General features: G+C 30.7%; 1 protein-coding gene across 1 annotated transcript in view; it reads right to left on the reverse strand.

Moving 5' to 3' along the window:
• LOC128173363 (uncharacterized) overlaps nucleotides 1–23,536 on the reverse strand; it is an 86,539-nt gene that overhangs the window by 46,829 nt on the left and 16,174 nt on the right. Inside the window, exons 5-6 of the mRNA XM_052839045.1 lie at nucleotides 14,380–14,661; nucleotides 13,644–13,930 (exon numbers count right to left, since the gene is read on the reverse strand). Of these exons, the coding sequence (XP_052695005.1) occupies nucleotides 13,644–13,930; nucleotides 14,380–14,661 (569 nt within the window). The remainder of the gene's footprint in view (nucleotides 1–13,643; nucleotides 13,931–14,379; nucleotides 14,662–23,536) is intronic.

The following is a 23,536-nucleotide window of genomic DNA, read 5'->3' on the forward strand; positions in this document are numbered from 1 at the left end:
TAAAATTAGTCTGATGTCATTTTAACAAGATTTCATTAAATTTAAAATTTTCAAAAAAATTGAAATTCATCAAATCAATTCGAGACAGATGTCATCAGACGCAGGATTGTAAGCGCAACTTAGATATCATGTTTTAAAATTAGTCTGAGGTCATTTTAACACGATTTGATTAAATTTAATTTTTTTTTAAATTTAAAATTCATCAAATCCATCCGATAAAGATGTCATCAGACGCAGAATTGTAAGCCCAACTTTTTCAATTTTTTTATTTTTTTTTTTTCAATTTTCTGAAGATTTATTGACAAAGACAAAGACAGCAGAAAAAGATACAAAGGATACAAGAACACATATCTCACAATGTAATAGCTTGTCTCTTAAAGAGAAAGAACATAATGTAGGTCTATGTATTATGCATATAACTCTTTACAAATGTACCTGTGTACTACTTGAAAAAGGAAGTTAGTGAGAATAAGATGAAAGAAAAGTGTTTGTGTGCGAGTTGGGGGGTGGGGGTAGTATATTATATACTTTATTGAATCTGATAAATATAGCTAGTATATCATAATAATAAGTCACATATTTTTTGCAAGTGCCTTTCAAACTCTGAGATCTACAATTTTTAAGCAAAATATATTTCTCCACGGATTTTCTGTTTTTCATTATATTTTCGAGTGCACCGGAATTCAGCTTTGGAACTTCTTTACATCTGCTTACGAATATGTATTGTTTTATTATTAGAATTAAAAGATTATGTACTTTATACAAACTTCTTTCTTTATATTTTCCAAATAAAATTGAGTTTTTGTCAAATGTTACTTGCATTTCCAATTTCCTTAACAACCACTCCTCACATAGTTCCCAAAGTTTTTTTTACACAATAGTAATCTACAAATAAGTGTTCAATAGTCTCATTTACGCTTTTACAAAAGGAGCAGACTGGGGATTCTTCAACCTTAATCTTGTGAAGATAATCATTTGTTGGTATTATTCTGTGTAAAATTTGAAATGGTAGCCATTGTAGTTTTGACTCTTTAAACGGTAGTTCAAATATTTTGTTCCAGTCTTTGTTGTTAAAAATAAAGCCCCTTCCCAGCCATTTATTTATAGATGTAATTGGCTCTCTTTTCTCCTTAATATGTCTGTTATACATATCTTTGCAACCCTTTTTATTGGTGAAGATATTTATGTGACTTGGTATACTTGGGCCAGACTTGTATTTGATTTCATTGATATTGTCTGTATCTAATCTTTCAAATATTGCTCTCTTTAGGCTTGCATATTCAATAAAACTTGTTTTAATATTTTGGTTTTCTATTGTTTCTAGACTAAGAAAAACACCCTCATTATCAAAAAGATTTTGTATATGTATAAAACCAGCATTGAAATAGTGTTTTAGGAAAACAGAACTGTTATTAAGTTTTATTTTTGGGTTGAGCCAGAAGTTTTCAAATGGAACAGTCATAACTTCTTGTCTTGTTGCTTTTACGATTAAAATCCAGCTGTTAAAAACTTCTTTCCATGAAATATTTTTTGTATATTTACATAAATTAGATGTAAAGTCCATACCTTTAACCCATAGGTTTTTAATTTTTGTTTGTAATTCTGCCTCTAAGAGATTTATCCATTTTGTGTCTGAGAAAACCATTCTTCTTATCTAACTAGACTTTAGAGCATAGTCAAAATCTGTAAAATCTATCATTTTTAAACCACCATATCCATATTCCTGTATAATAGTGTTTCTTTTTACTTTGTGAATATTGATTGGTAAATTTCCTTATTTAAAGTTCTTGTAAAATCAGAGTCTGGGTTAGGTAAAGAGAGCACCAGATGATTTAATTTGGGAAGAATCAATGTTTTTATTACTGAGATTTTACCAATTGGGGTTAGTTTTCTTAATTTCCATTGGTTTAAAATCTTTTTAATATCTGACAGTTTAGGCTCATAATTAAGGCTGGACATCTCATTTAGAGTTACAGAAAATTGTATTCCTAATAAATCAAAGGTTGAGTTATTCCAATTTAGTATCCTTCTTGTATGGTGAAATACACCTCTTGAAAATTATTTCTTACTCCCAATGCAAACCATTTTTGTTTTTGTGTAATTAATTTTAAGTCCTGAAAGGTCTGCAAAATAATCTTAAACTCTTCAAATACCATCCATAGACTGAGGCGAAACATCAAAAATATGAGCGGTGTCATCAGCATATTGAGAAAGCTTATATTCTATTCATAGAATTTCTTTGTTTCACTTAGAATTTCTTGTTGATTTCTTATTATTGATCCATCCTCCTTCTCAATTACCAATATTTGTTTATTAATATAGTTTCTTGATTCTAAATTAGCTAAATATTTTGTTGGCTTTTCTCCCTGGTCTATCCAATTTGCTTTTGATCGTATACATTGACCTTTTGATATAATATTCCTAATTTCTTCCAATTCATTGTGTTTTTCCTCAAGTTGATGACTAGAATCCTGAGTCAAATTATGTTCTAAATTTAAAATTTCCTTTTTAAGCATATCTTCTCTTTCAAGAGTTTTTTTTTAAATATAAGTTGAGTACGAGATAGTTTTTCCTCTTATTTCCATGAGCAGGGCATCTAATAACAATTGATCGCTTATGGTGATTTGTATATTATCATTACATATTATCATTATTATCGGTACAGAGGATATATTGTCATTATCGTACACAAAACAGGAGTATTGTTTTTTAATATCTATAACTATTTGTTTTACTATTTTGATATATTCTTTATCAGTTGATAGGGAGTTATTTAATTTTCAATATTCCTTTACCTATTAAAAATTCATTCTTTTTTATACATAAAACAACTGGGGAATGGTTTGACCTATAGCTATCATTGGAGACATATTTTGTAATGTATCTGAAATTAGAAAAAAAATCCAGCCTGGTTTGTTTTACTGGGGTTTTCCTTCTCCAGGTATACTTTTATAATTTTGGATTGTTTTCACGGAAAAAAGTCTTTAAGGTTTAAAATTTCAATTAGTCTTAGTAATTCATGTCTTGATTTGGTATTATTCAAGCTTTTGTAATTCATTGAATCTAACTCTTTATCAAAAATTAAATTAAAGTCACCACCAAGAACAATATATTGGTTCGTAAAAAGATTCTCAATATGCTGCAATTAGTTTGTATAAAATGTAGGTGTATCTAAATTTGGGCCATATACGTTTACCAATATAACATGTCAATTATCAACAGAAACATCAAGAATAAGAAAGTTGCCACTATCATCTTTAAATATTTTGTGAACATCTAATTCACAATTGTTGTTAAAAAGAATAGCTACACCCCTGGAGTTTGACTTAAAAGAACTAAAAAAAGCTTTATAACCCCATTGTGATTTAATCATGTTTTCTTCTTTTTCTGTAAAATGGGTATCCTGTAAAAAGTATATATGATAATTTTTGTTTCTAAGGGTTTGAAAAACGTCTTTCCTCTTGTTTCCATTACCAAGGCCCTGACAGTTTACTGTTAAAATTTTAAGGATGTTTTCTTGGTTTTTGTTTGTTTGTTCCACCATGATATAAAAAAGTGGAAAAGAATACTGCACCCCCACATTGTGTTGATAGAGAAAAAAGAGTAAAAAATAAGTCGTGAATGCAGGATGCACATACGGGTGAACCAAAAAACATGATTTAGATATCAACTTCGCACAGAGAAGATTAACCAAAAATCAGTATGGATCTAATATTCAAGAGAATAATGTGTATGTAATAAAAAGATTAATAACAATCGGCGTGAAGGTAACATTTAATGTAGAGCAGACTGCGCATGCTCAACATGAAGGACGCTTTACTTTTCACAAACAAAGAAATTAACCGAAAAATGAGAATTTTAAAGACATCGAAAGAAAAACGTTTTTGAAAATGTTTGCAGAAAGTTAATAAGGTGCGTATGTGGTTGTCATATTACAAAAATTGACACTAGTATATACGATTTGCCAATTGTGTATGAACAAGCTGATCCTCCTGAGAAGAACTCACTCACTGTCCTTTTTCTACGTGTCTGTGTTTGTGATTCTTGTACCGTTACCTGCTACCTGTGTTGTGATTCTATACTGTTACTGTGTGTTTACCTGTGTTGTGTCTCCCGTGTAGATATCTGTGTCGCAGAACCTATTGTGTACGTTTTTGACCCGATTGAATATGTCCTCAGAAAATGCAAAGAAAACGTGGATTAGATGAGCTGAATAGGTCGGACTCATGTGAGAGCTCTTTTGAATATCATGGTGAAAGTAAAATTGAAAACTTTCAATTAAGGGATAAAATGCAAGGAATCACAAGCATTAAAACAACATTAGCAAACATTATGATCCGCCTTGACGGCCAGGGCAAGCACATAGACGAATTTACTAAAGAAATAAGAGGCAAACATGGTATACAGGAACGATTAGAACATGTACAAGAGCAGGCCAATGATACACTGTACAATGTAACAGAACTTGAAAACAATCAGAAGAAAATGGAGAGAGAAATTCGGAGGCTACGGGATTATGTAATCCGCCTAGAGTCCAAAACAAACACGCACAATGCCCAAATTATCGACCTTAAGTCTAGGTCAATGGAGAACAACATAATTATAAGTGGACTAGAGGAAAAAGTGACGGAAAGACGAGTCTCGGGAAAATCAACCCAATGTCATCAGGAATTTGTTTATTACAGAATTGGAAATGAAGGATGGGGACGCTGACAATCTACAGTTTAACAAACTATTCCGTATGGGAGACTTTGACCCTTGGAGAAAATATCCACGCCCAGTATGCGTGCAGTTCTATGACAAGACCAACAAAGACTTGATCATGAGCAGAGTTAAAATACTGAAAACTAAAAGATCCCCCATTAGGTTAGCTCAGCAACAGCCAGACGAGATACGGGAAAAGACAAAACAACTATTCCAGGTACAGAAACAGTATGCAGTCCGAGATATTGAGACCAAAATTAAAGGAGATAAGCTGATCTTCACACAGCAACTCAATCTACAGAGACAAGGTTGGGTCAAGACCAGCAGCTGATGAAGTCATCACCTGCGACGACGTGACAAAAGAAGTGTTCTCGGGAAAGTCAATGGAGGACAACGATAACAGGTTCGTCGCACATTCCGCGGCCGTAGATTCCTATAAGCAGGTCAGGAGATCAATAATCGAAATCATGCGTATCGACGGTGTTCCGAGTGCCACGAATAATGTCTATGCGTTCCGTTTTGTAAGCACCGACGGGACCATTCATGAAGGCTTCGATGACGACGGGGAACATGGGGCGGGACGACAGTTACTCAGGACCCTGACATATAATGAAGAGAAAAACGCGCTCGTGGTAGTGTCGCGATGGTATGGGAGCAAGATTGGACCAAGACGTTTCGCGCATATCAACGAGACCGGTCTCAGTGCCGCAAAGAAACTAGCCGTGTCTGTGTAAAATACTGGCTTCGTAAATTACTCAATCCATACATTTGCAAGTATTCATCATGTGCTACTAGTCAGTTTATAATTCTATTATAAAAATGAAACGCAAAAAAATGTATTATTATATTAATGAATATTATATATTAAAATGTATTAACGGAAGTTGATGAGTGTTTGAAAAGTTATGGTTTCTCTTCACTGTTTATATATTTTATTGTGATTCGTAATTCTATATTAACCCCCCCCCGCCCTTTCGTTTCAGCCCTTAGTTGATATGAAGCAACACGGTTTGTTTTTTTCTTTCTTTTTTTTTTTTTCTCGATCATTTTTTTTATATAGAAATCAAATATGTTTTTTACTATTTATGTAGGATCAAAAAAACTTTATAGAAGTGTCAAAATTATATAAAGCACAGGATTTTTTATTGACCCCGATGTCGGAAATAATGTGTTCCAACCGTCTTGACTCTGGTGTGAGTGTCTACTTTAGTATTTCCTGTTTGAGGTGCTAACGGGACAATTCTCGATGTACACATGATTCATTGATTGTAAGTTTTTACTGCATTTAGTTTTGTTCTTTTTTTTTTCTTTTTGTCATCCACAATTCACACCACGTTGATGGAACATTAACGTAGAGTTGAAATGTCATGTCCATTACTAACGTTCAAAGAAGTAAGTAACTCAAGTTAAGGTTGTTTTTTCTCCTGAGACGTTAACAGTGAAAACTTGTATATATTTATTGATGCTACCTAGCCAAATTTCAACCTTTTCGTATTACTATGTTTATTTTCTTTTACGAAGAGATACTCTACATTCAATGTAAGCGCAACTTTGATACCATGTTTGAAAATTAGACTGAGGCCATTTTAATAAAATTTAATAAAATTTAAATTTTTTGAAAAATTCAAGTTTCAATCCATTTGAGAAAGAAGTCCTCAGAAGGAGACTTGTAAGCGCAACCTAGATATTATATTTTGAAATAAGTCTGTGGTCAATTTAACACGATTTAATCAAATTTAAAATTTTCGAGAAATTTAAAATTCATCTAATCAATTTGAATAAGATGTCATCAGACGCAAAATTGTAAGCGCAACTTAGATATTATATTTTAAAATTAGTCTGAGGTCATTTTAACACGATTTAATTAAATTTAAAAAAATTTAAAAAATTAAAAACTCATCAAATCATTTCGAAAAAGATGTCATCAGACGCAGGATTGTAAGCGCAAAGTATATATCATGTTTTAAAATTCGTCTGAGGTCGTTTTAACATGATTTAACTAAATTTAATATTTTTAAAAAATTTAAACTTCATCTAATCATTTCGAAAAAGATGTCATCAGACGCAGAATTGTAAGCGCAACTTGGATATCATGTTTTAAAATTAGTCTGAGGTCATTTCAACAAGATTTCATTAAATTTAAAATTTAAAAAAAAAATAAAATTTCTCCAATCAATTCAAGAAAGATGTCATCAGACGCAAAATTGTAAGCGCAACTTCGATATTATATTTTAAAATTAGTCTGAGGTCATTTTAACACGATTTAATTAAATTTAAAAAATTTTAAAAAATTAAAAACTCATCAAATCATTTCGAAAAAGATGTCATCAGACGCAGGATTGTAAGCGCAAAGTATATATCATGTTTTAAAATTCGTCTGAGGTCGTTTTAACATGATTTAACTAAATTTAATATTTTTAAAAAATTTAAACTTCATCTAATCATTTCGAAAAAGATGTCATCAGACGCAGAATTGTAAGCGCAACTTAGATATCATGTTTTAAAATTAGTCTGAGGTCATTTCAACAAGATTTCATTAAATTTAAAATTTAAAAAAAAAATAAAATTTCTCCAATCAATTCAAGAAAGATGTCATCAGACGCATAATTGTAAGCGCAACTTAGATATCATGTTTGAAAATTCGTCTGAGGTCATTTTAAGGATGACGTTTACTCAGAAGGAAAAAAAATTCCACTGATGATAATGAAAAACAAACTATTGTGTGTTATAGACCTTACATGGTAGTGTTATTCTTCACTTTCAAAAAAGTAGGTCAATGACCTACCTTTTTGAGTTAATGGCGATTGAATATTTTTAGAAAATTTAAGAAAAATCCATTAAAATTTTACACTTTGATTGAGATTTTCTTAATTGTGAAAATTATACAAATTGCTAAACTCGTTAACAAATGAAATACAGTTTATGAATGGTAGTGACATTAAATAGATACAAAGCATTAAGTTTTCATTCACAATTTTTATAGATATTCTAGTCCAAATTTCCTCTATCACTTTTCAAATTACTACCCATTTTTGATTCAGTATAACATAAAACTGAATGATAATAATGCTAAAAAATGTATAGTATTAACCTAAGTATATTGACCTTTCTCTGCTGGCATGAAATTTATATGAGGTCAACGATCAAAATTTTGAGATATGGTGTCTTTAATCATTTTTAAGCATTTTTCAATATTTTTGTAGTGTGTGCCATGCGCTTATCTAAAAGAAAAAGCAAAATAAAACCAACGGAAAATATGCAAAATTATGTTGACTAACAAATAAAATCTTAACTTTAAATATTATAGTACTATCAAAAATATTTCAGTGGAAAACAAAATCTGAAAAATTTAGTCCGAATTTCCTCTGTTTCGCTAAAAGCACAAACATTGTCAGAGCGTAATTCCATAATAAAGTAAAATTATCTATTGTTATGTCAATTATAATTCATTTCATAAATACTTTTTGTATTCAAACCAAGTTTTACTCATGAAATTGAACTTTTTCACAATCCAGATTTGAGAACTCAAACCCTGAGTAAACAACGTCCTTAACACGATTTAACTAAATTCAAAATTTTCCAAAAAAAAAAATCCAATCATTTCAAGAAAGAAATAATCAGACGCAAAATTGTAAGCGCAATTTGAATATCTTGTTTCTAAATTAATCTGAGGTCATTTTAACACGATTTAATTAGATTTAAAATTTTTGAAAAATTTAAAATTCATTCAATCCATATGAAAAAGATGTCACCAGACGCAGAATTGTAAATGCAACCTAGATATTATGTTTTGAAATTAAGTTGTGGTCATTTTAACACGATTTAATCAAATTTAAAATGTTAAAAAAAATTTATAATTCATCCAATCGATTTGAGAAAGATGTCATCAGACGCAGAATTGTAAGCGCAACTTAGATATCATGTTTTAAAAAATTGTCTGAGGTCATTTTCACACGATTTATTTAAATTTATAATTTCAAAAAATTCAAAATCCATCCAATCAATTCGAAAAAGATGTCATCAGACGCAGGATTGTAAGCGCAACTTAGGTATCATGTTTTAAAATTCGTTTGAGGTCATTTTAACACGATTTAATTAAATTTAAAATCTAAAAAAAAATTAAACTTCATCCAATCAATTCGAGAAAGATGTCATTAGACGCAAAATTGTAAGGGCAATTTAGATATTATGTTTTAAAATTCGTCTGAATTCATTTCAACAAGACTTCATTAGATTTAAAATTAAAAAAAAAATAAAATTCCTCCAATCAATTCAAGAAAGAAGTCATCAGACGCAGGATTGTAAGCGCAACTTAGATATTATGTTTTAAAATTATTCTGATGTCATTTTAACACGATTTAATAAAATAATTTTTTTTTTAAAAATTAAAATTCATCTAATCAGTTCGAGAAAGATGTCATCAAAATTGTAAGCGCAACATAGATACCATTTTTTAAAATTAGTCCGAGGTCATTTCAACAAGACTTTATTAAATTTAAAATTTTTAAAAAAATTAAAATTCCTCCAATCAATTCAAGAAAAATGTCATCAGACGCAGGATTGTAAGCGCAACTTTGATATCATGTTTGAAAATTCGTCTAATGTCATTGTAACACGATTTAATTAAATTATTCTTTATTTCGAATATAAAATGTATCCAATCATTTTACGAAAGATGTCATTAGATGCAGAATTGTAAGCGCAATTTAGATACCATGTTTTAAAATAAGTCTGAGGTCATTTTAATAAAATTTAATTAAATTTAAAATTTTTGAAAAAATTAAAATTCATTCAATCCATATGAAAAATATGTCATCAGACGCAAAATTGTAAGTGCAACCAAGATATTATGTTTTGAAATTAGGTAGTAGTCATTTTAACACGATTTAATCAAATTTAAAATTTTCAAAAAATTTAAAATTCATCCAATCGATTTGAGAAAGATGTCATCAGACGCAAAATTGTAGGCGCAACTTAGATATCATGTTTTAAAAAATAGTCTGAGGTCATTTTAACACGATTAATTTAAATTTAAAATTTCAAAAATTTTTAATTTCATCCAATCAATTCGAGAAAGATTTCAACAGACGCAAAATTGTAAGCACTAGTTAGATATCATGTTTTAAGATTAGTCTAAGGTCATTTTAACAGGACTTAATTAAATTTAAAATTTTGTGTTTTTGTGTTTCGCCCCTAATTGAAGGTGCCAGCCCCTTTTACTAGATTTTGTTGGAAAGAGCTTTTGATTATCTACTACTTTTGTTATATATGTCTTAACAGAATATCAACTGTTAAAAAGATACGCATCAAAACGTATGAAATTTTTGTTTGAAAATTCGTACTCAATTTTTGGGCCCCGGCGAGCTCCAAGAAATGGCGCAACAGGCGTTTAACAACTACATGCTGCACAACTTCGAACTATTGTCTTCCTATCCTGAAAATTTTAGAACACCCCCAAACATCTGTGAAAAAATGGTCGAAATCGGTCTAATAGATTTCGAGAAATCTCGTGCACGAAATGTGGAAAAAAAAAAATAAGAAAAAACAGTACGAAAACAATAAAGTCTTCCGTTGGAAACGGAAGACCTTAACTAGATCTCGTTACGAGTAACGAGTAGGTCTTCCGTCCGATTTTGTTTTTATATGATACCAGAAAATATCAATATTCTCAGCAAAATCTGCGATCTTGGTGAATCTAGGTTTTTTTGTCTCGAGACCGGAAACGGACGAACGAAAGTGATTTATGAAAATAAAAGCTGGGGATTTTTTTTATACATTTGCTAGCTTACATCACTGTTGATCATGCTAGATGAAACACCAAAGACAATCGGTTAAACTTGTTAAAGACATGAATTGTTGGAACTCTTCTGGTGAGAACCGGAAATGACGATTGCCAAAAGAAAACCCGTTAAACATATCTTCAATCAATTGTCTATCATTCATAAAAGATCGTGTCTCAATCATTTACAGTGACTAAGATCTCGCGTGTATCAATTTTGTAAAAAGGATAGGGTACCTAAGATCACCGGAAGTAGAATATGTTTGCTAATTTAACGTATATAAGAACGTGTAATGATATACCGGTATTCATTCAATGTAAAAAAAAAAATTAAAAAAAATGTAAGTGCTTCCGGTGACGACCGGGAGTGTCGAAGATTCAGTCAAAAGAATGTAAACACGGATAAATACTTAGGGCCATCATCCCACAAAGTTTGGTTGTTCAAGTCATCACCGTTTTTGAGATCTTTTTTTATTACATTTGCCTAGCTTAAATCACTGTTTATCATGCTAGATGAAACACCAAAAACAATCGGTTAAACTTGTTAAACTTGTTAAAAACATGAATTGTTTGAACTCTTCTGGTGAGAACCGGAAGTGACGGTTGACAAAAGAAAACCCGTTAAACATATCTTCAATCAATTGTCTATCATTCATAAAAGATCGTGTCTCAATAATTTACAGTGACTAAGATCTCGCGGGTATCAAATTGGTAAAAAGGATAGGGTACCTAGGATATTTGATATAACTCACCGGAAGTAGAATATGTTTGCTAATTTAACATATATAAGATCGTGTAATTATATACCAGTATACATTCCATATAAAAAAAGATAAGGAAACAAAATAAGTGCTTCCGGTGGCGACCGGAAATGACGATTCAATCAAAATCATGTAAACACGGATAAATACTTAGGGCTATCATCCCACAGAGTTTGGTTGTTCAAGCCATCACCGTTTTTGAGAACTTGTGGAGTTATTGTTTTTGGTCTCTTGACAGGAAACGGACAAACGGAAATGCTCAGTGAAAATAAAAAGTTACTATTTCTTGAACATTAGACACTTGTACTTTATTATATATCAATTTTACTATTATTATCAAAGAAAAACAGTCAAACTTTCAAACAGCATGATTTGTTTGAACCCTTCCGGTGAGGACGGAAATGACGGCTGACTAAATGAAAGCGATTAAACGCATTTTCTATCGAATGTCTATTATCTATATAAGTTTCGTTTATTGATCACTTTACTTTCTGAGATCTCGTTGGTAAAACGTTTTTTTAAAAAAAAAACCGCTTTCTGAGATATTTGAGATATCTCACTGGAAGTAGATTGTTTTGTTTTTATTTAACGGATACATGACATATATAAGGATTATTAATCTATATGAAACGAATTAAATGCGAACAAAAAAATAATTTTTGAAGTGCTTCCGGTGACGACTGGAGCAAAACAAAAAAAGTTTAAAGACATCTACAAGTATATGTTCCATAATCCTATAAAGTGTGAATGCCCAAGTCCTTATCATTTTTGAGATCTCAATGTCACAAGCTTTTTGTCGCGGGGACAGGAAACGGACGACAGGAAATGAATTTTGAAAGAAACTGGAGATATAAATTTTTTCTTTCACTCCTGAAAATTTCAAGAAAATCTATCGAGTCAACTCAGAGAAATCATGTGTACAAAAAGGGGAACAAAATTTGTACCCAATTTTGTTAGCCATAGTGAGCCCTTAAGAATGGCGCCACTGGCGTAAAACAAAAACAATATGAACAACTTCAGCCTAAGATTTACCTATCCTGAAAATTTCATATTCATATCTCTGATACTTTGTGAGAAAAAGCATGCACAAAATGGGTCGTAAAAGTCACAAAACCAGTGATAAATCGGTACCGGAAGTGACGACGGCAAAAATATTTAAAAAAAAGGTAAACTCAAATCACTTCCAATCATCTGTGAAAAAATGGTGTAAATCGGTTGGATAGTTTCCGAGAAATCGCGTGCACAAAATTTGTGGAAAAAAAATAATAAGAAGAAACTGTATGAAAACTATAAGGTCTTCCGTTTCCAATGGAAAACCTTAACTAGATACGAACTCGTTACGAACAACGAATAAAATGTATACGATTGTCATTATCCTTAAAAATAACAAAGAGTTTTGCTTTTTATCATACAGCACATTAAAAATATAAGATTTTAGTCCCCTAAAATCCCTAATTACGTCTTTCATGGGTGTTGAAATGAGTTTTACAAACTGATATTGTTACGATCAATTACTTTGTTTCTACAATGCATTACAAAATCTGTATCGTTTTTAAGTTATCTGTAATAGAGTTTACGAGAGTCTTGGCCCCTAAATAAAGGTTTTAGTAAACCCCAATCAAAATGCAAGAAAATATCCCTCCTTTTGTTAGTACGATATGCAAAGCGTTCGTGAGGAGCGGTGCGGATCAGAAATCCTTGGCTAGCATGGATGGCATCAAAGATGTGGTTTGCTTTGGCAAATCATGATGGAATATACATTATCAAAATGGAAAGGAATTAAGAAATTTCGCCCGATAAACTATTTTTTTTGGCATAAAGATTTATTTCTTTATTTTTTTTTTTGGAAATGCTTTAACTTTGAAGAAATGGATATTTTTGTCTTGAATAAACCACTTCTTAACACCTGCGATAACAGATTCCCCCCGAAACCGTGAATCATTTATTGTTGAAAAACAGAGGGTTTGTTTATATATAATTCGACGTGAGGTTTCTTTGTTAGAGAAAGAAATGCTAAAGCAATTAAACAAAATGTGACAACGCAATGTTTTTTTTTTGATAAGGTAAAGAATATCGTTCGTTCACCCCTTATGTAGAAACGTTTATATAAATTCCTACTGTATATTTTTGGTGTTAATCATGTTTTATGAATCAAGAATGCGTTATTCCATGCCTTGAAATATGTTTTCATTAGCCCAAACTACACTGAATGTTTGTGATATTTTTTGGGATATTTTGCTTAAATGAATACCTAAATTGTTCATATGATGCACATATAATCTTCACTTACTTTTGTTGCGTAGTTTGGTTAGAATATAAAGGTCTGTTGTTATGACACACGTGAGCAGTAAACAATTAAACATTGATGAAAGGTACATTTTTGGATAGTTCTTTATTACCTGGAATCCTTTTTTAACCGTTCCGATTAGGTTTTTAACCTCTATTTCAAAGCTGCAATTTTCAATTTTTTCTACATGTTTTATGACCAATACAGGATGAGGAAATGTATTCGATGTTCCTTTGTATTCTGAAGCATTGACATTGATTGGTTCAAACGTGTCGGAACCATTTTCTATCATGCGCCATTGCACAGCATGTGGAACTGGTACCGATTTTATTGTCATTGTAAACGACAGGCTACCATCCTCCTTTTTGTCATATTTTCCTAAAAATACCTCTGGCAAACCTAGTAATGTAAATATTGTTTTTTTACAAAAGTAAACCTAAAATGAAATGCGATCATACAATTCAAAACAAGGTCAAGTTAAATGGGTTAATATGAATATAATATAATATATAATCTAAATTTGGTGTTTATGTACAATCTTGATTTATTGTTTTTAAAGCATATTAAGATGTTGTTCTTAGCCTTTAATAGAAATATAAAATTTCTTAGTTTTGTTTATATTTACTAGGAATTTAATTAATTAAGCTCTGTATTTGTCTCTTTCAGTATTACATGTGTAAATCTAAGATCGCTTTTTTAGTAATTTTTTACAATCAGCATACTATTGAGTAAAAACAGGTTTAAGTTACCTTATTTTGAATAACGAATCGGTAACTGAAGCTTTAAATCAAACATGGTTTCTTAGTATTGTTTTAGGGGTGCAAATATTGAGGAACGTATTGTGTTACCTAATATAATTACTTCGCTTCTTGTCTCACCAACCGCGTTGTCCGCAATTAGTTGATAGTTGCCAGCGTCATTATAATTGACGTTGTTAATAGTCAGTGACGGATCAGTAAGATTTACTCCCAAATATTTTCCATTGTGTGTTGCAATGTCAAGCTTGATACCGCCTTTAGTCCAATACACATCAGTCAGTGCAGGTGATTCGTCATAAAGAAAGACATCACATCTCAGTTTGACTGCGTGGCCTTGTAAAGTGCATGTTCCTCCAGACATGTTTGGTCGATCTAAAACAGTTTTCATGGCAAATAAAATTAAATTTTCCTCGATATGATCTTTACAACAGCAATCATTTTCAAAAATTACCTAAACTAGATACGATCTCGTTACGAGTAACGAGTACGTCTTCCGTTCAATTTTTAAACGATACGATTAAGATATCACTGCAGAATTCCCCCCTCAACCACTCCCTTTCAGATAATGCATACGATTGTCAATGTCCCATGAAATGTTAATCAAAGAGTTTTGCTTTTTCACATAAAGCAGATTAAAGGTTTAAAAGTTTTAGTCACCAAAAATCCCCATTACATTGTACGTCATCAATTGGTGTGAAAATGAGTTTAACAAATTAATATTGTTACGACCAACAACTTTGTTTATGTAATGCATTACAAAATCTTGATCTTTTTAAGGTATGTGTAATAGAGTTTACGAGTGTCTTGGTCCCTAATTTAAGGGGCCAGCCCCTTTTGAGTTCATTTGAAAGGTCTCACAAATACTAACATTTTTTGTTCTTACGCTTATCTAGAAAAGTTGTTCATTTTTTAGATACAAATAATTGAATATTTTAGGGGCCAGCATTCTAGATCCATAATGGGGACATACTTTGGGTGTTTTGATTAATGGAATCGATTAGAATCATCAATGCAAACATTTTCTCTACTACAATGCTTATTAAAATATGTCTCCTTTTCTGAATATAATGCGTCGAAGTTCAAGTACTTTGGCCCCCTAGAAATCCATAGTTACCTAATAAATGGGCGTGGAAATGATTTTACCTGATAGATATTTTTACGATTAACAACTTTGCTTCTATAATGCATTACAAAATCTTGATCGTTTTTAAGGTATGTGTAATAGACTTTACGTGTGTATTGGCCCCTAATTTAAGGGGTCAGCCCCTTTTTCCTGAGTTCATTCGAAAGATCTCACGGATACTAACATTTTTTGTTCTTACACTTATCTAGAATTGTTGTTCAACTTTTAGATACAAATGATTGAATAGTTTACGGGCCAGCCCTCTAGATCCTTAATGGGGACAGACTTTGGTGCTTTGATAAATGGAATCAATAAGAATCATTATTGCAAACATATTCTCTTCTACAATGCTTAACAAAATATGTCTCCTTTTCTAGATATATTGCATCAAAGTTTAAGTACGTTGGCCCCTTTAAATCCCTAATTACGTAATAAATGGGCGTGGCAATGATTTTTCTGATAGATATTGTAACGATCAAAAACTTTGCTTCTATAATGCATTACATAATCTTTATCGTTTAAAAGTTATTTGTAATAGAGTTTTCGAGTGTATTGGACCCTAAATAAAGAGGCCAGCCCCTTTTTCATGATTTCTTAGAAAAGTTCTTAAGAATTCTAACATTTTTTTGTTCTTACACCCATCTAAAATTGTTGTTCATTTTTGAGATACAAATGATTAAATACTTCAGGGGCCAGCCCTGTGGATCCCTTATGGGGACAGTCATTGGTGTTTTGAAAAGTGAAATCGATTTAAATCATTAATGGAAAAATGTTCTTTTCTACGACGTCTAACAAAATATGTCAACTTCTCTAGATATATTGCGTCAAAGTTTAAGTACTTTGGCCCATAAAAATCCATAATTACATAATAAACGGGCGTGGCAATGATTTTTCTGATAGGTATTGTTACGATCAACAACTTTGCTTCTATAATGCATTACAAATTCTTTATTGTTTTTAAGTTATTTGTAATACAGTCTACGAGTGTCTTGGCCCCTAATTGAAGGGGCAGCCCAATTTTCATGATGTTTTTAAAAAGGTCTTCAGAATTCTAACATTTTTTTGTTCTGACACGCAACTAACATTGTTGTTCATTGTTGAGGTACAAATGATTCAATATTTTAGGGGTCAGCCCTGCAGATCCCTTAGGGGGACATAAATTGGGGTTTTGATCAATGGATTTCATATAGACTATTAATGCAAACAATTTCTTTTCTATGATGGCTAACAAAATATGTCTACTTCTCTAGTTATATTGCGTCAAAGTTTAAGATCAATTCTATGTAAGAATCAATGATTTATAAAATAGTCTGGCCACACAAAGTCACCAATTCTTTATATTTCATAGATGGAAACACCTAGGTGTAAAACGCAAATAAACCACTAGAAGTTGGTTGCTGGGGGTAACCGTTGCCATGGTAATCGAGGCTAAAGATAGGAAACTAGCAAAACCTACCTACTTTGAAGCCATATTAGAAGGTTTTGCCCACTAATGAAAACTATCAAAGACATAAAACAGCCTTTGTCCTATTTTCAATTATTTAATTATATAAGAAAGTTGATGGAGAAACCAATACTTTTAAAATGTTACCATGGAAACCGTTACAATTTTTTGAAATCAGTTTTCTGCGGTTTTTTACTAAGCCTAAATGGGAAACTGTCAATTTTTTACATCCATATCAATATATATTTTATAATGAAAATTGACATCCGTTGCTATGGCAACAATGCCAAAAATTAAGAAAAACTGAGAAATTGGAGATTATTTTGATATGCTTTCATTCCTGATTTTAGAATTTATTTGCAATCGTTTTAGTTTGAACTTGTAAAAATATATCTATATTTTTATTATACACCACAAAACCTTTGTAATGCAACAGAGAAGTGTTGTTGCTATGGAAAATTAAGTTGCGTAAAAAATCACTCAGAAATTCTTACTTTTTGAAAAGTCCATAGCAACAGCAGTTATTTTTAGAAAATTCCAGATTTTTTTCAAGTGTCATTAAAGTTAAGGACATACTTTATTTTTTCTCACAATTTGATTTTATATATTTATTCATTATAAGTGAATACTATCCATTTAAAGATGCCTAAAAATATTATAATTTTCCTTATTTGTAAGCTTATTACCATAGCAACGGTTCTCAATTTTCATATATAAATTTTTAATTGCACAATCATAATAGTGCTTACCAAAAAATCCAAGATTTGCAATTTTTATTATACTTAGATGAAGAAAACAGATTTTAAAATTTCTGTTTAGTAACCATGGAAACGCTCTAAAAACATGCGTTTCTCCATTAATTTTTTTCTTTCTTTTGAAAAATGACAACTTTTTTTAATAATATATTCTACCTTGGAAACCCCAAGTTCTGCACATTACTTACAATATGTTCTCCCTAAGCATTAAAATGCCATTTTTACATCTTAACCCTCGGTTACCATGGCAACGGGACCACATAGCAACAAGCAAATGGTGTTATGCTTTTTTACTCATCAAAGTCTATCAAATTGTCAAGTTTGAAGAAAATCCGTGACTATGCGTGGCCACCGAATTTTGATTCTTACATAGAATTGATCTTAAGGTAGCTCCATACTCGTAAAATTCTCTGAGGAAAGTTGAAAAACCGAACTGATTTCTACTTAAGGATGACGTTTACTCAGAATGAAAAAAAAATCCACTGATGATAATGAAAAACCATCTATTGTGTGTTATAGACCTTTGCTTGTATTGTTATTTTTCACTTTCAGAAAAGTAGGTCAATGACCTACATTTTGAGTTAATGGCCATTGAATATTTATTGAAAAATCAAGAAAAATTCCATAAAATTTTACACTACGATTGAGATTTTCTTAATTAAAAAAATAGTACAAATAATTAAACACTTTAAAAAATAAGATACACTTTATGAATGGCAGTGGCACTAAATAAGTACACAACATTAAGATTTTAGCATAAATTTTTAAAAATAATTCAGTCCGAATTTCCTCTATCATTTTTCAAATCCCTACCCATTTTTGATTCAATTTTATAAAAAATTGAATGATGATAATACAAAAACATTTATGGTATTGAACTACTTATATTGACCTTATTCTGTTGGCATAAAATTTATATGAGGTCAATGATCAAAATTTTGAGATATGGTGTCTTTTATCGTTTTTAAGCATTTTTCAATATTTTTATTATTCGTGCCATAAGATTATTTTTATGAATAAGTGAGGTAAAACTAACGGAAAATATGCAAAATTACATACACTTAAATATAACATCCTAACTTTTAATATTAGACTACTGCCAAAAAACTTTTAGCAGAAAACAAAATCTGCAAAATTTAGTCCGAATTTCCTCTGTTTGACTAAAAGTCAATTTTTGTTTGAGCCTAATTTCATAATAAAGTAAAACTATTGAATGTTTTGTCAATAATAATTCATTTCATAAATACTTTTTGTGTTTAGAACAAATTTTACTCATTACATTGAACTTTATAACAATCGAAATTTGAGAACTCAAACCCTGAGTAAATAACACCCTTAATAGACTTAAATGTCATCAATTGTTTGAAAAAATATACATGTCATCACACTTTTTGAGATGCCAGATAAACATAAACTAAAGCATATTTAGCATTAGAAAAATGTATTTTTTTTTCTGTTAAAAGTAAAATCTTGTAGGCAGAAATTTGTTTTTCTTGTTTAATTTTAATGTCAACTTTATCAGAAAACTAAAATTACAAAAATATTTTAAAATTAATCATTGGAATAGGAAAAACTATAGCATTTAGACATACAACTGAGAGAAAAGTCAGAAAAAGAGTTATTTCCCCTTTGCGTAGATAAAATATATAAAAATTTGGAAATTTAGTATAAAATTAAGTGCGTAAATATCTTTAACCTACCAATAATTCTAATTACATCCATGTGATTATATTCACATAAAACAAATAAAACTATCTTGCACAATTTTTAAAGAATTCAAAGTTTTACAAAAAAGGGTGACGTCACAGAACACTGGATCTACTTTAAGAGTCAAAATCAGCAAGCATCAAGCTTTTTGTTAAAAATATGGAAAGTGGCTTAAAAAAAGGTTATGATAATAACACACATAAAAATCATCAGAATGAAGTTAGTATTAAAAATATTCAGGTAAAAAGTAAATTATTTGCATTGTTACCATGGAAACCACGTGCTTCTAATCATATGATTTCTACGTAAGTCCAATATGAGATATTTTGTACATTCATATATAATTTTTGTTTAATGATATCAAAACTCCTTTGATAACTTTTAAAGTTAAAATACACAGTGTTGTAATATATTTACCAAAATAGATGTATAAATAACTCATCCTTTGATATATATACCCGTTTTTTGTGTAATTATTACGAATAAATATCCTTAAGTTTAATGCTATTTTATGAAATTCTACAACCATGTCAAGATTTACTACCATAAAGTATTTCAAGTCTAGCATGTGTTCTATAAAAATCAAGGAAAAAATCCATAGGCAAGTATTACGTTTGTAATTAAAAACCAATTTAATATCCATCTCATTCTACCAAATCCACTCTCTAATTACCTCCCTTTGATATGACTCTTTAGTGCAAGGAGGTGAAAACTGTATTTTGTTTACACTGTTTACAAAGATGACAGCGAAGACAGAGCAGACGTTTGCAGTATTTTAGCTACTGTGCTATATAACTTGTTAAGTTGTTTATTTATCATGGTGAGTAACAATTTTTATTGATTTTAATAGGTCTGCTAGAAAACAGTGTATCAGAAATAAAAGGAAATATTACAACAATCATCTGTTTATATATTTGCTTGCACATACATTTTAAACATCGATAGTACAAATCAATTTATTGTTATAACAATGAGTAAATATTATGTATGATCTATTTTGAGAAGAAGAATGAATCAGTATTTTAATTATTTATGCTGATAATAATTTTAATACCAAGGAACTGTGCATGCGTGCATACAAATTGCACTCTGGATATACTGATAAATAGTACTCAGTTAAATATTCCTTTAAAAAGTCAAGAATTTCATTATTTTTAATGAAATAAAAACTTATATATTAATTTGCAGCATAGTTGATCTAATAAGGGGAGGTTAGGATGTACTATTGCTGTATATTATTCTTAATATACTTTATTACATGTAGCTAAAAATTGCAGCTTATATTATAAACAAAGTACAAAGTTGTTCATATTTTGAAAACTGTTGTATGTACATAAAATATATTTTGAAATTCAATTAACCAAAAAGGTATTTCTGAATCTTAATGTGTTGTTTTAACTTTTAAACAGAAGTATGAGTCTCTGCTCATTTTCTTCACTGGATGAAATCAAATGTGGATGCAATGGAAACATATCACCAAATACCAATATTGTATTTAGCTTGTGTGACTCAGACATAACATCACATTTACAAGCAAACCATATTCCTTGCTCCACCATAAAAACAGAATGTGACCTTATCAAGGCAAGAGCAGGATATTATGAAGAGAATACCAATATCAATAATTATGTAATATGCCCAAATCATCGCTTTCACTTGGGAAAAGGATGGAGGAGAAGCAGACTTTGCATGGCCGGTGCACCTCTTCCAAATTGCTCCAAAAAACACAAGGCTACTACATACAACTCTATTTCACTGCTGCAAAGTTATGAAATATGGAAACAATATAAGATAGTAGTTCCAGTTGGAGCAGGTACATATATATTTTTTTTATTCTAATACACTGTAAGTATGTTAAATGTTGACCCTTAAAGAGTAGTAGAAGATCAACAAATTAACTCCAGTTGTAAAATGTGATTATAAAATATGCATTGAAGTGTCAAAAGGAATTTTTTTTTTTATCATATTTTTTTTAAGATAATCTCAGCTTAATTATTTTAGAAGTATTTACATATTACAAAGATTAGATAAATAGATATGCAACATCCTGCAGTTATGTAAATGCATACAGTTTTTAAGTACAGGCATTAAAATTCTGATCGATACATTTAATAACCGAGCAAATATTTTATGTTGAGGAAATAATGCATCTGGGTTTTGCCAACACTCTGGAAAACTTAATTTACTTCCAGACCCAATGTGCCTTTGATATGAATTAAAATTGAATTGATAGGTACATGTACATGTAAATTAAAATTACAATGCCCTTTGTCAAATGGCTATTTTTTTTTATTTTTTCATTTTGTTGATTCTTTGAATATTTACAGGATTTTGTCGTCAGTGTAGAGGTGATTTGAATGTACATCTGACAGAAAAAGTGCTGCCAGATACAATAGAAACTTCTTCTTCAGTTGAGGTTTGTATTTTTAGGAATCATTTTTTTATTTTGTATCAATTAAGCTTTATTTGAAAATAACATATAGTTGCAGCAAAGCAGTGTAAACTCTGTTTACCTCCTGCCTACATCATTTAGCTCTCATGAACTTAATATTTAATTGATGAATATTTAATTAAATTTTGCATGCATGAAATGTTATATTTTATATAGGACCAATATGTATAACTGCATGAATCTTATGAAGTTGATTTTAAATCCACTTCTCTGTGCATTTGTCTGTGCACTCATTACATTATTGAATATACAACATGAAATAGCTCTCTTAGAAAAAAGCTATTACTGCTATTCATTAACATAACACTCACTTTAACACATATAAAGTAGGTATTAAAATGATATGTTATTCAAAAATTTAAAAAGTTACCTTAGGTAAATTTTTAGCTCACTTGAACTGAAGGTTCAAGTGAGCTTTGTTCATCTGACATTCTGTCCATTCATCTGTCTTGTACACTTTTTATATGTTTGGCCTTTTCTCTAGAAACAACTTACCAATTGCAAGTCAAGAGTTTCTGATCTGCTCTGCTCTACATAAACCCGTGACCGAATAGGCAGAATTTTACAGGGTTAGAAACCTCGCATCAGTTGGTGTCATGAAAGTTTGCATGATTCAATAAGAATTGTCGTTTCAAGAATGATGTTATATGTGCATGCATTGATCAGTGCTGAACCATTTTCAACTTGAGACAGACTAGCAAGTAATTGACTTACTGCCATCAGATTATAGTCAGAGGGAGCCCATTATTCCACAAATTTGATCTCTATAAATACTTGTTCATTGTAAAAGCCAAATTACTGTAGTGTTTCAGTTTATTACACATTTTCTGAATGATCAGAACAAGAGCTAGGTCAGAAAAGTAAAAACAATGAATACGCTCAGTAGATGGTGCATGCAATCATTAACTGACATATGATTTGTTTGTTTGGTCAATGGTGTATGTAGAGCAGAAGGGATCAGAAATCCTTGACATGGGAAAAATTATGCTTTAGAACTACTATGTCAAATTTACCAAAACTTGCAATATTTACACTAATATGTACCCCAAAACTTGTAGTATAGTCTATTTATATACTATTTATAGAATGAAAATCAGCATATTGGAGGTGAATCTCAGAAAGAAACAGAAACAGAATTAGATGAGGTAAGGAAATTAAACTATGATAATGCATGCCATCATCTATTAAAATTATCTCTCCTGAAGTAATGAATGACAATTAATATTGTGTGATTAACTTCAAAGGTAGAACCTAGCTCCTTGTAATATTTGTAATGCACATCTAAGAAATAAATAGCAATGTTAAAGATATTCACCAGGATATTTTAAAACATGGTTGACTGTGAGATCAAATCTTGGAAGCCCAAAGCCTGCCTGGCTTTTATATTAAGTAAATGAACCGGACACAACCTACACCAGAGCAGACACTGTAAGCTGTTCACTTTGTGTCTGTGCAGGATCTTGTTGGGCTCTGCTTCTTTGAAATTTGAGTTGCTCTGGGTCCGCTCAGGTCCTGCAAGGGATTTGCTATGGGTATGCTTAATTGGGGTTAGCTCTTGGGGTTCTGTTTATGCACTGAAGCGCGAAGCAGAACCATCTTTAATCTTACCACCTGCAAGTCCCGCTCCTTCATTATTCCAATAATACATGTCGAGAGATTTAGTCATGTAAGAAATGCAAACAAGCTAAATAGGAAATGAAGAGTTTTTATTATATACTGGTATCAATGGAGGCAAAAAAATATATACATTGTATATATATATATAT

This window comes from Crassostrea angulata, chromosome 2 (genome assembly GCF_025612915.1).
Source record: "Crassostrea angulata isolate pt1a10 chromosome 2, ASM2561291v2, whole genome shotgun sequence".
Lineage (NCBI taxonomy): Eukaryota > Metazoa > Mollusca > Bivalvia > Ostreida > Ostreidae > Magallana > Magallana angulata.